Below are 18,165 nucleotides of genomic sequence, written 5' to 3'. Positions count from 1 at the left end.
CACTCTCCGGTACAGAAACCGGAGAGAAGCTGATGAAGCAGATCTGTGCTTCATCAGCTTCTCTGGGGGTCCCTAGGTGACATTAGGGGTCTTAGAGACCCCTGATGTGTCCATAAAGAGGACCTGTAATTTTGTTATCACATAGATTTCTTAGCACCCTATGTGATAACAATAAAGTTAAGTGTAAAAAAAAAAAAAAAAAATTGCTCACAAAATAAATAGAAATTTATACACACAACAAAAAAAAACTCCCAAAAAATGTTTAAAGTCCCCCACCCACACATAAATGCGTTAGATGCCCCTACACGCAAAAACGACGATTGCTCCAATCATGCTGCGCGTGTTGCATATCGCCTCGAATGTCGCAATAATTCTCGGGCCGTCAATCACCGATAACCCTAAACTGATGAGCGGTAAAATCTTTTAAAGTGTCGCCTATGGCCAATTTTGGCTATGGTGTTTTTTTGTGATTTCGCGGGCGTGCGCAATTTTAAGGCATGACATGTTTAGTGTCCTATTTACCCGATGTGACCCCTGCCTTTTATATTTTACCAAAAAATTGGGTCACAATAATTGTTTCCTAAAATAATAAAGGGAAAACCATTTTTTTAAAAATATTTGGTACTTTTTTTGTTTTATATAGTAAAAAATAAAAACCCCAGTGGTAATTAAATATCACCAAAAGAAAGCTCTATGTGTCAGCGTTGCATGACGGAATAAACGTCAGTCAAAGTACCTCGTCGCTGAATACTTAAAAATGGCCTGGACATGAAGGGGGTGTAAACACCCCGGTCAGCAAGTGGTTAAAGAAAAAAATACACTTCCTACAGTCAAACATGGTGGAGGTTGACTAATTTTTGGGGGTTGCTTTGGTGCTTCAGGCACTGGATGACTTGACTGTGTGCATGGCATTATGAAATCTGAAGACTACCAAAGAATTCTGAGGTGCAATGTAAGGCCCAGTTGTCAGAAAGTTGGGTCTCCGTCAGAGGTCCTGGGTCTTGCAGCAGGACAATGACCCAAAGCACACGACAAAAAGCACCCAGAAATAGTTTCAGACAAAGCACTGGAGAGTACTCGACTAGCCAACAATGAGTCCAGATCTGAATTCCATAGAGCACCTGTGGAGAGATCTCAAAACAGCAGTTGGGAAAAGGAACCCTTCCAATCTGAGAGACCTGGAGCAGTTGGCGAAAGAAATGTGGTCCAAAATTCCTGTAGAGAGGTGTAAAGGTGGCCATACACTGTACAACCATCGCAAGACCTTAGTCTTGCGATGGTTGTAAAGGGATTAAAAAACCGTACGATCTGCCTATCTTGGACGGGCAGATCGCACTCTCAATCATCGCAAGCCACGCCCCCTGAGGGGCGGGCTTGCGATGACTGTAATGAGGGGCGGGCTTACGCTGACTGCAAACGGGCAGTGTGCGCGTGCGCACACCGGCCCGTTCGGCAGTTGTCGAACCAGCAGGCCACCAACTCGCCGAGAATCGTACGATTCCCGGCGGGTTTTCAAACATGCTGGTTCGATGGAAGACGTGCGACCGTACAGTAGAAACGGTCGCACGCCTTCCATACACTGCACGATTCTCGTACGATCGCTGGATTTCCCGCGATTCTCGTACGAGAATCGTGCAGTGTATGGGCACCTTAAGAAATGTATTGATGGTTACAGGAAGCAATTGATGTCAGTTATTTTTTCCAAGGGCTGTGCTACCAAATATTAATTGAGGGTGCCAATAATTTTGTCCAGTCCATTTTTGGAGTTTTGCGTGGAATGTGTCAAGTTTGGCTTTTTTTTCCCCCCTCTGTTTTTTGTGTCATACCAATACAAACAAAAAAAAAAAATAAACATGAGAATGCCCAAACATTTGTAATTGCAACAATTTTCTGTGCGAAGTGGTGCATTATCTGACAAATGCAGGGGTACCAATATCTATATATTGAAGTCACATGGGTTTTAAGCTATTGCAAATGCTGATTGAATCGCTTACAATGGATGCTGCTTCATGATGTTGAAAAGCTTGTTTCCTGCAAAATTAGTTTGTCCCTTGAGCACTGTCCCTGACATCCTGATTTAGGGTGGCTCCTTTCTCAAGCAGAGCTCTATGAAGCCGTGTGTGTGCGCTCTAGTAAGCTGTGTGTGTGTCTCTACACACATCAAACAAAGCTACTCCCCCTCCCCTCTGGCCCCCTTTCCTTCCTCCAGCCTTCTACAAGCTAGTAGATGTACATTTGCTGGAGATTGTGTTGTCTTGTGTGCACTTGTACTGGAAAGGAAGTTCAGAGAAGCTCAGCTGAGAGACTTGGAACCAGATTTTCAGAAACATGATGACTAAGTGCTTGGTTAAAAATATAAATAAATACTTTGCTGAGCAATGTATATTTGTTTGATCTGGATTCATTCTTGAAAAAACGTTTGAGAGTTTAATACTACTTTAATGCGTGTGCGGATTGTAGTTTGATATTATGTTTTTCCCTCTTCTTTGCAAAGGGGTGAAGCAAATGACTGTTACAGAGCTAAACAATCTGCTGGAGGAAATTGAGATTGCCATTAAGAATTATTCAGAGGAACTAGTACAGCATCTGGCCTCAAGAGATGAGCTTGAGTTTGAGAAAGAAGTAAAGAACAGCTTCATTTCTGTCCTTATTGAAGTTCAAAACAAACAGAAAGAGCACAAGGAAAATGTGAAAAAGAAGAAAAAGCTAAAAAGTAACAGCACACAGAATGGCAAGCAGGAAAGAAGTAATTTACCAGGAACGGTATGTATACTTCTTACTATTGATTTGTGAAAAGTGGTCATGGTGCGTAGCTGTGTATGCCATTGTGAATTACATTTTAGAGTAACTGTTCTAGAGAACCAGTAAGAACATAAATATTGGATTTGTGACTACTGACTTGTTTTTAGAGGTGTACATCCAAGACTGTGTAAGCCTGACCTTCACTATCTAGTGGGTAACTAGAGACAAGTATATGGAATGGGACTTCCTTCACTGGTAGTCTGCTTGTTCCATGCATGCTTGGTCAGTGATTTCACTAGACTGAAACCAGTACCAAGGTGGCAGCCTTGTAGCCTGTACTTTACAGAATTAGTCAGCAAAGCACTGGCTAGGTCACTCAAAACTGATATTACATTTATGAACAGGCACTGGTGAGTTGAATCAAGCACTGCACTTATCTTTCAAGGACTCCACGTCTCCAGTTCTTAGATCTACACTTCTACAATAGAGTTTCACAGCATCCCTCCAGCAGAAACACCTTTTCATTATTGTCCATTGTAGGTAAGTAAACCTTTGAAATATTGCCACCAGTGTCCCTGAGAGATTAAACAAGCCAGTGGTTGAAATACGCTTTTTTTGTCAACTGACCCCTTTAAGAAGAACTCCCGGAAATGTTTTTATTAACTTTTGCGGTGGAGCTACCCCTGCAATGCAAGGCTTAACTGCTCGTTTGTGTCTAGGTTAAAAAAACAAAGTTATACTCACCCAAAGCTCCGAGCCGGCTTCTTCTTAGACTGGTCCTTCCAACGTTAATCCCCCTCTTCTGCAGCAGTTTAAGGCCTCATAAATTATCAACGTCTATACACTGCGGAAGATTCCAATGCTGCTGGGAGGGGGAGACCGGCTGGAGGGAGTGCTGTGACAGCTGGCCGGCTCGAAGCTTCGGGTAAGTGTATCTTTGTTATTTTAGCACCTAGATACAAACAGGCACTGTCTCTTGGAGTGCGGGAGTTGCCCCTCTGCAAGGGTTAATAAAAAAAAGTTCCTGGAGTTCTTTGATTAAATCAGCCATTTTTTTCCTTGAACACAGATCGGGAGATGCATGTTTGCTACTTGTCCTTTATAATGACAATTTCTATGCTTTTATGGGTATAAATCTTTTATAAAGTGTGCTTAATCTGTTAGTCCCTTTTTCCCGTTCATTTACAATAGCTTATTTTCGATAAACGGGGCCTAATGTATTAATGTGTTCTTAAATCTTAGAACTGGAATCATTTTCTCACAGCTATCTACCTGATTTCATACTATCCAGCCCCCAGTTTGCTTGAAACCTTTTATAGTAACTCCACTTCTTAATAAGAACATGTTTTATATGTCAGGTCCTAGTAAACTTCCAAAATCTACTAGAACCGAGAAAGCTATTTGTGAAACATCTTCAGATTTACCGAACAAGTCCAGTTGAATGTTAGTAACTAACTTATGTAACATATAACACTAACCATGTCCTACATAACTGAGGACCTTATCAGACAATAGTGTACATCACTAGCACATCATCTGCTCCTATTCAAATTCCATTTGTTACACAAATACACAGTTTCAAAGATAAATGCCAGCTCCCTTATCAGACAATAGTGGCAATAGTGTTGCCTAATAAAGGAACTGGCCAGGAATAAGCTTTGAGATTAAGCTGACCATGCGTTTTAAGCCAAACTCACCGTGTTTGCAGTTTGGCGAACGGGCAAACTAAATGACCAGATTTGGCCGGTTTATCTATCCGCCTTAAACTGCTGCAGCCAAAAGTCTTTTATTTTGTGACTGTATTGCTACAGCCAGTGCTTGGCACTGGTGGTATTAATCTGCTGGGGGACTACTGTGGCTAATAACTGTGTTACTAATAACTGCTGGGCTCCTAATCATCAGGCACTGTAGACTATGCTTTGAAAACTTTGATTATTGTTGGGCACTTGGAGTGATACTGTGGTCATTTCAAATTATAGCTGGGCCTAAATTAAATAAAAATAAAAAATAAAGTATCCCCCCCCCCAATCATCTTCCAGGACAGCAACTCAGAGATGATTGGTTCTTTAGTCTACAGGAAACACAATCAACAAGTTTAAAAGCCCCTCCCTTACCCTCCGTTTCTCAGTGGGTTTTTTTTTATTGTTTCTTAACGTCCAGGTCAGCACAATGTTGGTTGTTTGTTTTTTCCTTGACTGGATGGCCTTGAGGTCAACGGTCCCCCTTTGTGTGGCTCTGCTGGAGGGCTTGTCTTTTATTTCCGTGATTCGTCCTCCCGGCTGTTGCCCCGTCTGTTCCCTGCGTAGGGCAGGAAGAGAGGGTTTGCTGCACGCTGCCAAAGCCATGGTGGAGGAAGAGGCTAAGCCGGTGTCTGCTGTGCCCAGGTTAACGGGTGGGGTGAGTGATCTCTTGGAAGAAGAGTAATGATAGTGGCACAGTGTAGGGTGGTGGGAATTCATTCAAGGGCGAATTAAGCACTAGATGTGAGCTAGTTTGGAAGCTTAGATTCTGGATCTAAAAAATCAACTGGCAACAATATGGAGCATTAACAACATCAAAAAGAGTTTAGATCTGACTCTTCAGATTCTGGTGGAGGGTGGTATAGAGGAGGAGGGGGATAGGGGGTGCAGGATCCTGAGGTGGATAGCTGAGTTACCATTAGAAGGCGGGGTAGCGGGAAGAGTGCAAGAAAGACTGGTCCTGAATTGCTATACTCAATAAATATGCCCAGTTGCATGATGTTGGGGATATTAGTTCAGGGATAGAATTGCTGGAGCAGGACGCTTCCCCTATCTGCCAGGGGAGTGACTGCACCAGTAAGGATGTGAGCAGAAAGGATAGAAACGAGAGACACATATTGGTCGTGGGGGACTGTATTATAGGAAGGACAGACAGGATAATTTGTCACCGGGACCACGAGCGTAGAGCAGCCTGTTGCTTACCAGGGGCTTGTGTTTGACACATTGCGGAACGGGTGGACAGGTTATTGGGAGGGGCTGGGCATGACCCAGCTGTCATGGTACACTTCGGTACCAATGACAAAATTAGAGGCAGCTGGAGTGTCCTAAAAAAACTACTTCAAAGACTCAGGCCAGGTACACACTTGGGTGGTCCCGGGACCGCGCATTCGAGTGCGGTTGCACACAGCGGTTGCCGTGCAGCCCCATCGATTTCAATAGTTATATCCGTGCAGCAATTGCTGAAAACAGGTACACATACCTTTTTCGCAACACGCACTGCACGGTTGTTTCAGCCGTGATAATGTGCGATTGCACAGGTGGAATTGCAGCGGTAAACCATGCGATCTGCCTGGCGCAACTGCGGTGCCATTAGAAAGAAGTGGCATCGCCATTGCGATCAGCAATGGTGTGCGGAACTGTGACCACACGGTTTTGTGCACGATTGCCACAGATTGCCCAAGTGGGAATCTAGCCTTAGGTGCTAGGTTGAAAAAAAAATTACCTCCAAGGTAGTATTTTCTGAAATACTGCCAGTGCCAAGAGCCCTACAAGAGAGGCAGGACGGAGTTGAGAACTGAACAAGTGGCTACGGAACTGGTGTCGGAAAGAAGGGTTTGGGTTCATGGAGAATTGGGCTGACTTCTCACTTGATTATCGGCTCTATAGCAGAGATGGGCTGCCCCTAAATGGGGAAGGTGCAGCACGTTTGGGGGAGAAAAGGGTTATAAGACTGGAGGAGCTTTTAAACTAGAATATGGGGGTAGGGAATAAAAACGGGAAAAATAAACCGAGAGCAAGGAGCTACAGGTGCAATTAATATAGAGTGCTGTAATATAAGGGGGGGACAGAGGGCTCACTTCAGGCGATCTAATTTGTAATGTTTTAACCGTACCAAGGTCAGAAAGAAATTGGTGGCACTTCAAGAATGAGCAATAATAAAACTCAAACCACTAGCACCAAACTAAAATGTATGTACACCAATGCTAGAATTCTACCAAACATATTAGAGGAGCTTGAACTTCTGCTCCTTGAAGAGGACTTCGATATAGTTGGAATAACAGAAACTTGGCTAGATAGCTCACATGACTGGGCAACTAATGTACAAGGGTACTAATTATTCAGTTAGGAGAGGGTTGGTAGAAGGGGGGGAGGTGTAATTAATGTATGTAAAAAATAATCTTAACTGTGCACATACAAGATGACCTCACAACAGTGTTGCAATGGAGTTAAGTCTTTGTGGCTAGAACTAGATGACTTAAGTGCGTCATAAACTAATTGTGAGTGTGTGTGTTATAAACCCCCGAACATAAGGGAAGAGGAGGAGGCTCATCTACATTCCCAAATAGCTGGCAAGCAGGGAAATTGTTCTAATGGGTGACCTCAATTATCCAGACATTGATTGGGCAAATGGAACCGCTCATTCAACAAAAACTGGCCGTTTCCTAATCCTGTTGCGGGACAGTTTCATGGATCAGATGGTTGATGTCCCAACCAGGAAGAATGCAATTCTAGATCTATTAATTTCAAATAAGGCAGACCTAGTTGCTGAAATATTGATTAGGGATACATTGGGTAATGGCGATCACTTGGTGATTACTTTTAATGTTGGGTATGGAAATGAGAAGTATGTTGGTTTGACACGAACGCATAATTTCAAGAAGGCAAACTTCGTTGAGCTTGCATAATGTCATTAGCAAGTGCATACCATTGGGCAACAAAAATAAAAGATCAAGATCTAAACCTGCATGGCTAAATGAAACGGTAAGACGACATATCAAAGAAGCTGGCATTTTAAAATATGAGATGGAGGGGACTGCAATAGCAGCTATAACGAATGCAATAAATGTAAAAGTGCAATTCAGGCAGCTAAAATAGATCACGAAAAACAACGCTAAAGTCCATAAGAAGAACCCCCCCAAAAAAATGTCCATTATACAAACCGCAAAATGGTAAGGAAAGAGCAGATAGACCCAATAAAAGATATGAATGGGAGATTAATCCCAAACGTCGGGAAAAAGGCTGAGGTATTAAATTAATTTTTCTCCTCGGTATACACTCGCGAAAAAGATGGGCTTAATGGATATAATAAAAATGTGTAGCTTGGTGCGTAATATACCACAGTGGTTGACATTACCCAGGGTTCAACAAAGACTAGAAAAACCTAATGCAAATAAATCGTTAGGACTAGATAACCTGCACCCTAGGGTACTTGAACTCAGCTAGGTAATAGTGAGAACGTTTTTTCGCTTTTCAAGGACTCCATACTGACTGGAAGGGTACCAAGTGATTGGCGAAAAGCTACGGTAGTACCAATATTCAAATAAGGTTCAAAATGCCAATCGGGGAACTACAGATCAGTCAGTCGAACATCAATCATATGCAAACTGTTTGAGGGAATGATAAAGGGCTATTTAGTGGATTTTGTTCATGGCAATTGTATAATAAGTGATAATCGGCATTGATTTATGAAGGACTGTTCTTGTCAGACCAACCTACTAACATTCTACAAGGAGGTGACTAGAGATCTGGATGGAGGAAGGCCAGTGGATGTCATGTACCTGGATTTTGCCAAAGCATTTGACATGGTACCACATAAACACTTAATACACAAGCTGCCATCTATGGGCATTGATGAAATAGTGTGTACATGGATAAATAACTGGTTAATGGAACATGTCCAGAGAGTATTGATAAATGGCTCTTTTTCAAATTGGCCTAAGGTCGAGAGTGGCGTGCCCCAGGGTTCTGTGCTAGGCCCCATACGTTTTAACCTGTTTATTAATGATATTGGGGTGTTAAGGTGTTAATAGTAATGTCTCTGTTTGCAGATGATACTGTTGAGATGATGTTGAAAAATGTTAAGTAATGCATTCTAGGGTTAAAAACAGGCATGCGGAATACAAATTAATGGGTACTCAACTAGAGAAGTCAGAAATTGAAAAATATTTGGGGGTCATAGTCGACTACAGATTGAACAGCATACAATGCCAGACTGCAACAAACAAAGCTAGCAAAGTTCTGTCATGTATTAAAAAAAGGAATGTAATCTAGAGACAAAGCAATCATTTTGCCCCTTTATAGATCACTGGTTCGGCATCATCTTGAGTAAGTTTATCTTGAGGATCATCAAACAGGGTTATCATCTAGAGTTCGATTCATCTCTCTCCATTCAGATTTTTTGTGATGGATTTACTAAAAAATCTGGTAAAAGCCAACACGCTTTGTGGGTTGTTGGGGGAAGTGATTCTTCCTTTTCTAAGAGAAGAGCAAGGCAGAGGGTTCTATTCCCATGTATTCGTGGTACAGAAACCCTCCGGGAAATTCCATCCTATCCTGCACCTGAAGCCCTTATATCTATCCGGTACAAGAAATTCAGGATGGATTCAATTTTTTTTTCAGTAAGAAACATTTTCCAGTCAGGAGTCTTCCTGTCAATGACAGATTTGAGGGATGCCTATTTTCATATTCCAATCGGGTCCTCCCCCGAGAGGTTCCTTTTGATTTGGCTGTCAGGATGAGTTCAGGAATTCAACACTTCCAATTCAGAGCCCTCCCTTTTGGACTTTATTCTGCGCCACGAATATTCTCTAAGGTTCTTGGAGAAGGAGGAGCAACATTTACCATATTTATTGCCAATGGACTTTTGTACAAGTCATTCTGGATCGAGAAAGCTAGTCAGATCAGCAAAAAGTCTTCAAGAAAAATACAGCAAGTCCAGTTGCCTTGATCTATTTTTTACTGATATACCATGGCCTGAATGAATGAGAACCTTCACAGACAGACAGATATTTGAAATCATAGATGCATCTTTAAATTTAATTTGACTAAATCAGGGTTCTCAAATATCCACACTGTGGGTCAGGAGCCTTATGATTAAAGAAGGACATGTTCAGCTATGTCAGCTATTGGCATTTACAGGTCTCAGGGGTTGGCAAGACATGCTAGACCTTTTGGCACCTGCAAGGAAGCCCAGTAACCAGATTCAGTTACTTATATCTCAGTTCCAACCGGATGGGTCCGCATCTGTCAGGGACCCAAATCACACTGCAGTTTCTCGTACTCTGCTGTGCTCAGCACCACCTATCGGTCCAGACACCTCCTATTAGCCAGCTGCCAATATTCCCTTCCCCTGACATTACCTCTCTGCTGATTTAGCCAATAAATGGCAAAAGAGAAGGCGATTGGCTAAGTAGGTTGATGGACAGGCCTGAGCGACTCCACAGGGAAGAAAGGGATCACAGTTACGGAGCACTGTTATTAGCCAATGTGATGGTCGTAATTATGCTGGTGAGTGCAGTAAATGTAGTATGCATTTGAAAGCCAAAATGCTTTTTACTTTGAAGTTGGCACCACCACTGCTCCCAGGCAGAGCTGGCACTACCCTACAAAGCAAGTTAAGCGGCTGCTTGAGGGCGCCGGTAAGGCGGGGGGCGGAAAGATGCAGACTGGGAGGGGGCTTCTTTAAGGTGGCGGCTCTGATCACACCTCTCTGCGCTCCCTCTCTCTCCTCCCGGGCACTCAGAGAGGCGGCTCTGATCACACCTGTCGGCGCTCCCTCTCTCTCCTCCCGGCCGCTCTGAAGCTGCAGCGGCCGGGAGGAGAGAGAGGGAGCGCCGACAGGTGTGATCAGAGCCGCCTCTCTGAGTGCCCGGGAGGAGAGAGAGGGAGCGCAGAGAGGTGTGATCAGAGAAGTCTTAAAGACACCCCCCTCCCAGTCCACATCTTTCGGACGTTATTAATCTGAGTTACCCCACTCAGTATGCCCGTCGCTTGCGGCCATATTGAGTGGGGCACTCAGATTAATAACGTGCTGGATTAGTCTGACCCAGGGGCGGACTGGGCCGGGTGGCAATTGCAAAGATGCACCTTCGCCTGTGTAGGCAAAATTCCTTGCACCGGCCCTGCTCCCAGGGACTCCCTTGTTATATGGAGGAACACAATCAGGGACTCTTTTTTTTTAATTTTTTTTTTATTTATCTCTGGTTGGTTTCCTGAAAGTGAGGACTGTTTTTCAAAACCGATGATGTCTGATTTAGTGATGAGCCGAACAGGTCAGAGTTCGGTTTTTTTTTTTCATTTCTCCATTTTTGTTTTCCATTTCTTCTGTCAACCTTCTCTGTATTTTTGTTTTATTTTTAAGGACAACTTCACTGGAAGAAAAGATGTTTATCAGCGTTTGTCAGCGAGGAGGTGTGACGCCGGCGGGACCAGGGATGGGACACTACCACCGCGGTGATCGTTCGCTTCTGTTCTCTCTTCTCTTTCTTGGCTGCTGCAGCTACAGAGCGGCCGAGGAGAAGAGAGAACTGAAGCGAACGATCACCACGGCAGTAATGTCCCATCCAGAGCCGGCACTAGCTCTCTGCGCTCGCTCCCTCTCCTCCCGGCCGCTCTGAAGCTGCAGCGGCCGGGAGGAGAGAGGGGGAGCACTGACGGGTGTGATCAGAGCCGCCTCTGAGTGCCCGTTTCGTGAAGCTGCAGCGGCCGGGAGGAGAGAGAGGGAGCGCAGAGAGGTGTGATCAGAGAAGTCTTAAAGACACCCCCCTCCCAGTCCACATCTTTCGGACGTTATTAATCTGAGTTACCCCACTCAGTATGCCCGTCGCTTGCGGCCATATTGAGTGGGGCACTCAGATTAATAACGTGCTGGATTAGTCTGACCCAGGGGCGGACTGGGCCGGGTGGCAATTGCAAAGATGCACCTTCGCCTGTGTAGGCAAAATTCCTTGCACCGGCCCTGCTCCCAGGGACTCCCTTGTTATATGGAGGAACACAATCAGGGACTCTTTTTTTTTAATTTTTTTTTTATTTATCTCTGGTTGGTTTCCTGAAAGTGAGGACTGTTTTTCAAAACCGATGATGTCTGATTTAGTGATGAGCCGAACAGGTCAGAGTTCGGTTTGAATTCGAACTTTAGAACATCCAAAAAGTTTAGAACATCCAAAAAAAAAAATTTATGCAAGTCTATGGTGGTAGAACTTTCAAAAAAAATTGTCCCCTTTTAAGAGTGCTTATATGCAAGTTATTGGTCTTAAAAAGGGTATGGGGATCCGGGTACTGCCCTGGGGGACAGGAATCAATATAAAATAGGGGTGCGGAAATTAACGATTTATCCGTCGATTAATCGTTAATTTCTTTGATCAATCAAAGTACTCACCTCTCCGCCGGCTTCCGTTGGAGATCCGGTGACGTCACGGACATCGACGTCACCGGACTCCTCCCCCCCTCCCCAAATGGCTCTGACTGAAGTCTAAAGCGCTACTACCCTTGCAGGCAGGAAGTGTTCAGGCCTGGGGGGCTTTGTGTGTCATCCAAAAATCTGTTTGATGTTAAAAGGCGAAAGGGAGAGAGAGGTAATAGATGAGGCATGAAATGCTGGTTTCAAGCAAACAAGAGAGTGTAGTAGCTCACCATGAGGTTTGCTTGTGTGTGCACTCAACGGCGTTGGGATCTCTGCGATGGGGAGTTGATTGTAGTTTCTCCTTTCGAGTCCTCCGTGTTGACTGCAGTCTGTGTGCTGACTGGATGGGCAACTGCAAGGGTGGAGGTGTCGTGAGTGCTGAAGGGGTCCTGTTGGTTCGAGGATAGCTGGATGGAGGCTGGTGGTCTTTCTTCGTTATGGAGCGCTGGTGGCGGCGGGTTGGTGTGTGCTGATGCCGTGGCGGGCACAGATGCTGCGATATGCCGAGGCGGCCGTAGATGCCGCAATATCCGATCTGGCCGAAGGTGGTGTGCAGGACGTCCCAAACGTGGGACGGAAGTTCCTATCGTTATGGCAACGCGTTTCGAAGACGTAGTCTTCCTTGTCAAGCCAGGGTGAGGGAAAAAAGGTGATTAGGGCAGCAGATTTAAAGCCCTGGGAGTATTCCCATATCTGGCATAACAACCCCTTCTCCAAGCACCTAACCTATTATGGCCGTTACATAGACGACATCCTCATCATATGGGACGGCCCAATAGACACCATCTCTGAGTTCGTGACATCTCCGAGTTCGTGACACACTGCAACGCAAACCCCTTTAGCCTCAAGTTCACCCATGTACATGATGATCACAAACTCATTTTTCTAGACCTGGAGCTCACCCACAAAGACAAAACCATCACCACCATCACACATTTCAAACCGACTGCAGGCAACTCATATTTACACTATGACAGCTGCCACCACCCCCGATGGAAACAAAATGTCCCAAAGGGACAGTTTTGGAGGCTAAACAAGAACTGCACCCGAAAGGAAGATTACCATAAACAAAGCATCCACCTCAAAAACAAATTTCTAGAGAAGGGTTACCCCAAAAAACTCATTAACAGGGCACAAAAATCCTTCCTAACAGAAAACACTGCACCCAAAAACAAACAAGAAACACACTCTTGTTGTTCTAACAAGGCTGGTTAGACCCCACAGAGCCCTGCTACCCTGGTGAGGCCCCCTCAAAGCTCTGGTGAGACCCCCCTCTGTATGTGCGTTATAATCGAAATTAGTCGATTAATGGATTTTAAAAAAATTCGATTAATCGAACAGGAAAATTTTAATCATTACCAGCCCTAATATAAAACATTAAAAAAACACGTTTTTAACCCCTTCGTGACTGACGACGTACAGTGTACGTCGCCAGCATCGGGGCTGTTTAAACAGACTCCCGGTGACTTTTGCCGCCGGGACTCTGTTTAAACTTGTAGAGCCGACTGTCGGCTTTACAACAGAAGCGATCCTGGCGACTTACCTGTCGCCAGATCGCTTCTGCGTCCCGAAGAAGGGGCCGCCTCACCCCCGCCGTGCTTCCCGGGCTCGGTTGCCCCTCCTACAGGCCCGGGACCGGCGATCTTGGTGTTCGCGGGTTTTTTTAAATTTAAATAAAATAAATCTAATAATAAAAAAAATTAAAAGTCCCCCGCGCGCACGCGCGTCGCCATGTAAACACGCGTCGGGTGCGCCTACGTATGAAAACGACGAACGCGCTACACATGTTGGGTATCGCCGCGCACGCCGGAGTGAGAGCAATAATTCTAGGGCCAGTATTTTGGGGTATCTCTAAATTGATGACCTGTGGGGGCTTTTAAAGCGTCTTCTATGGACTTTTTGGGGTACTGGGGTTTTTCGCCGTTTTACGGATGCACGCAATTTGTAACCTGGGCATGTTGGGTATCGTTTTACTCGTTGTAACCTCATCTTTTATATTTCATTAAAAAAATGGGTATTTTGTTGTGTTTTGGGGCATTTAATTAATTTTTTCACTAAATATTGGGGTTTAATAAGGAGTTGCGCTAATATTGCGCAACATAAAAATTTGCAACTACCACCATTTTATTCTATAGGTTCTTGGCATTCAGAAAATAATGTTGGGGGGTTTTAAGTAATTTTCAGGCCTAAAATGTGGAATATAACATGGGTACAAAAAATGAAAAAAAGGCCTCAGTCATGAAGGGGTTAAAGGAGCAGTGATTTTTTTACATCACATAAAGGGTAAGAATAAAAATTGAAAATTCCTTGCCTTGGGGGGTCCCCTTAAATGGCCTGTGAAGTAGCGGATCTGTACGATGTCTAGAACCTCCTGTAGCAAAAAGTGACATTTTAAAAAGAAAAAAAAAGACATTTCAATTGCCAGTAATTGGTTTTCCCTTTTTAATCTTGTAAACAACTGCTTGGGGAGGCAGCCTGTATGAAGAGGCCACATTTAAAGGACACTCTGAACAAGGTTAGAGATTTTTTTGGGGAAATTCTGGTGCCTCTTTTGCAGACATTGGATGAAAGTAACAGGTGCTTTAAAAACGGCCTTTGGTGTAGGCAGTGCCTTCACACCGTAACCCTTCAGTGATTCTTGATGAGTGCAGGGTTGGACCCTGCTGTAACAAAATTCAAATTATATATACCTGTCACACAGGTTTTGAAATATTTGGTGTTGGCGTTGCCTTCCCACTGTAACCCTTTAGAGTGACTCTTGGTAAGTGCAGGGTTGGACCCGGTTGGAAAAAATTAAAACTATATGCACCTGTCACATGTGGGTGCGGAAAAATTGGGTGTTGGTGGTGCACTACACCGAGAACATTACTTGAAGATCGAATAATCGGCCACAAAGTTAGGCAGCCTTCCAGAGATCCCTGATCCCCGACAAATTTCTTCGGTGACATCTGTATCAGGGGATTGACAGCTGCTGCTGATCCAGGACTGATTCATTTTGATAATTGTCAGCCGGTCAACGGAGTCTGTGGACAGATACTCTTTTATCTGTCACAGAACCTACAACAGCACTGAACGTCCTTTCGGAAAGTATGCTGGATGCAGGGCAGCCCAGAAGCTCCATGGCATATTGGCTAAGTTCTGGCCAGTGATCCATTCTCAAGACCCTGTAAGCCAGTGGATCGTCTGCTGGAAAGCTCTCCATGTCTGCTCTTGCCCCTAGGTATTGCTGCACAAGATGATGCAGACGCTGCCAATTGGTGCCTAAAGTTAACATCCCTGGGCACTGAGGACTGAAAACATTTCTAAAGGCACCAGTCAGGAGGCCCCCTTCTCCACCGCTCTTCCTTTGACCAACTGAAGCCTCAGAAGCACCTCTTTCATGACTTGGTAACCTACCAGTGTCCGGAAAGGTGTTAGACAAGTTTCTCTTCAAAGCATCCTCAAGTTGTTTCATCCTGTGCTCCCTCGGTGAAGGCAGTATGAGCTCTGCAACTTTACGCTTGTAACGTGGATCAAGAAGGGTTGCCAAGCAGTAATAATCCCTCTCCTTAATACCACGAATCCCCTGGTCGCTTTGCAGGATAAGGGAGCCCATGCACCGTAAGTTTGAGGCATGAGATTCAGAGTCTTCAGGGTCACTACCTCCTCCCAGCCACGTACTACTCCTTGCATTTCTGGGGACAGCAAACCCTCCCTTGAAGTTGACATAAGCCCCTGTAAGGGGGCCTTATGTCATCCTCTGCTTTAATGCCCCCACGGCTGCCATAATCCTCCTCCTCCTCCTCCTCCTCCTCCTCCTCCTTGTGTGATCTGCGGACCTGCAGCACTGGTTTCTGTGTAACGGGGGCCTTGAGAGGTAAGGAAGTCGTCCTTCCTTCCGCTGTTCTGCCTCAAGTGCCCTATCCATAATTTCCCCGCAGAGTATGCTCCAGCCGGAACACAAGAGGGATAGTATCACTGATGCATGCATTGGTCCTGGCTCACCATCCTCGTTGCCTCAAATGGTGACAGTACAGTGCATGCTTCCTTTATCAGCAGCCACTGAGGTGGAGAAAAAAGCCAAGGTCACCTGAGCCTGTCCTTGTGCCATACTCGCACAGGTACTCGTTGATGGCCCTCTGCTGCTTGTGCAGCCGCTGCAGCATTGCCAAAGTGGAGTTCTGGTGGGCATGTCACAAATCAAGCCGATTTGTAGGCAGGTGGAATCAAGGTTGGATTTCAGCCATACGAACACTGGCTGAGAATGAGCACCTGAAATGGATGCAGTCTTTTCTGGTCTGCCTCAGAAGATCTTGCAGCCCTGGGTACCTGGTTAAGAAACACTACCACCAAATTGAGGATGTGTGCCAAGCATGGTACATGTGTCAACTTTCCCAGGTGTCCCAAGCGGTTGATGTTTTTGCCACGCTTGATCTGCTTGAGACAGAGGTTGCAAATAGCAATGCAGAGGTCTGCTGCACAAGTACTGAAAAAAACCCACAGCTGAGTTCCTGAAGTGTCCTGGGAGACAACAGCGCCCTGCATCTGTACAACTCTGCCATCTGATGCAATGGGGTGGCTGCTCTTAAGGCTGCCCCTGTAGGACATCCGGCCTCGTTGGGGTTGTGCCTCCTCCTCACTTTCCTCCTCTGTTTGATCAGGCACCCAAGTAGACCTCATCATCATCATCCCCTCTGTCCTCATCACTGGAGCCAACCTGGCAGTATGCTGCGGCTGGGGGAACATGAGTGACAGTTTATTGTCCATCATCATCACCCCCTCCCTTTTAGGCTCATGCTACTCCCTTCCTCCACCTCAGAGCCAACATCAGACCATTGTAATTGCTGCGCATCCTCCAGCAGCATGTCACTGACGGTGTGTTAAAACAATTCAGCTGACTCCTCCATGCATGATGGTGGAGCTAGGGCAGGAGTAGCTGTGGACAAGGCAGAATAGGCCACTTTGGCAGCTGCGGTGAACTGAGAACCAGTATGAGCCTGGGTGACGGGAGGAGGATGGCTTAGTTATCCAATCCACCACCTCTTCTGTATGTTGTGGCTGAATAACACGGCCAGCACCAGATTAAAAGGACAAGCGTGCCCTGTCTGCAGAGGCTGCACCACATCCATGACCACGACTTTGGCCTGCGGACACAGAGGCTGCTTGCGCTCTTATTGCTGCATGGGAGCGTCTACCTCTCCTTGTTGGCCTTTCCGACATGATGCTGATTGCATTAATTGACTGCTATAATCGACCCGTATGACTGACTGCTATAGTATAGAATGCTGAAATAACCTTCTTTTTTTATTTTATTTTACTACAGCAACACATTACGTAGGGCTGCTGTGTAAGCAGCCTTATATAGTGTGCTGCTGGGACTTAGCAGTGAGCCATGATGGGGCAAAGTCATGATGACTTTGCCCCATCATGGCTCTTACAGAGTACTGAGCCCTGACTGGGCAAAGTCTTGCACATGACCAGTGGATGCACTATTTTTTGTGAACGCACCACACTGGAATGCAGAGCATTGGTGTACCATGCGCTCCAGTGCAGGCGGGAGGTGTTTCTGCAGTGCCATTGACATGACATGGTAGCTACAACTATAAGAAGGTCTTATCACTGATGGTTATTTACATCTTGGCACTTTGTCACTTTTTTGCATCAATTAATGGTGGACTTTAATTATCTATTTGCACATAAAACGTGTCTCCAGTAGTGGAGATATTACAATGAGACATGTTTTATTATTTAGGAGTATTTATTAACTATATTGGTTATATATGTGATGTATTTGATATCTAGCTCTTTATTATTCACACATTATGATTATGGAATAGCGTGGCGCAGCTTTTCATCTTTTGATATTTATCACTTTGAGACAGATTCCATAGCGCAGAATTTCTTTATATTAATCTATCCCTTAATGGACAGTAGGATTATTGTTGTGACCCTAAAATCTTTTTTTTTTTCAGAATCCTTGTAAGGGACACAGCTCCCTCCCTGCATATGCTTTTTTTTCCTCCTTGGTTTTATTGCTACACCTGAGCAGATATGAGGTGGAAGTGGATTTAACCTCTAGGGGGCTTGCTTTCAGTTTTTGTGCCTAGTGTCCATTTCTCCTTTAGGCGGCAGTATACCCATAGGTTGCTTATTAGCCATAGAATGTTTCACTCAATGGACTCCTCCAAGTAGTCCTTCCCTACCGAATCCAATTATTTTTTCTTATTGAACATTCACTTTAGACCAGTTTCATAGATTTATTTGTTTTTGAGAAACATGCATAGATTTACAGTACATAATTTG

General features: G+C 44.9%; 1 protein-coding gene across 1 annotated transcript in view; it reads left to right on the top strand.

Moving 5' to 3' along the window:
- The window catches only part of FEZ2 (fasciculation and elongation protein zeta 2), a 70,910-nt gene that overhangs the window by 24,627 nt on the left and 28,118 nt on the right, over nt 1-18,165 (top strand). Inside the window, exon 5 of the mRNA XM_018558850.1 lies at nt 2,495-2,763. Coding sequence (XP_018414352.1) covers nt 2,495-2,763 — 269 coding nt within the window. The remainder of the gene's footprint in view (nt 1-2,494; nt 2,764-18,165) is intronic.

This window comes from Nanorana parkeri, unplaced genomic scaffold (genome assembly GCF_000935625.1).
Source record: "Nanorana parkeri isolate BGI_ZX_2015 unplaced genomic scaffold, ASM93562v1 scaffold363, whole genome shotgun sequence".
Classification (NCBI taxonomy): Eukaryota; Metazoa; Chordata; class Amphibia; order Anura; family Dicroglossidae; genus Nanorana; species Nanorana parkeri.
This window is presented reverse-complemented; position numbering and strand designations above follow the sequence as displayed.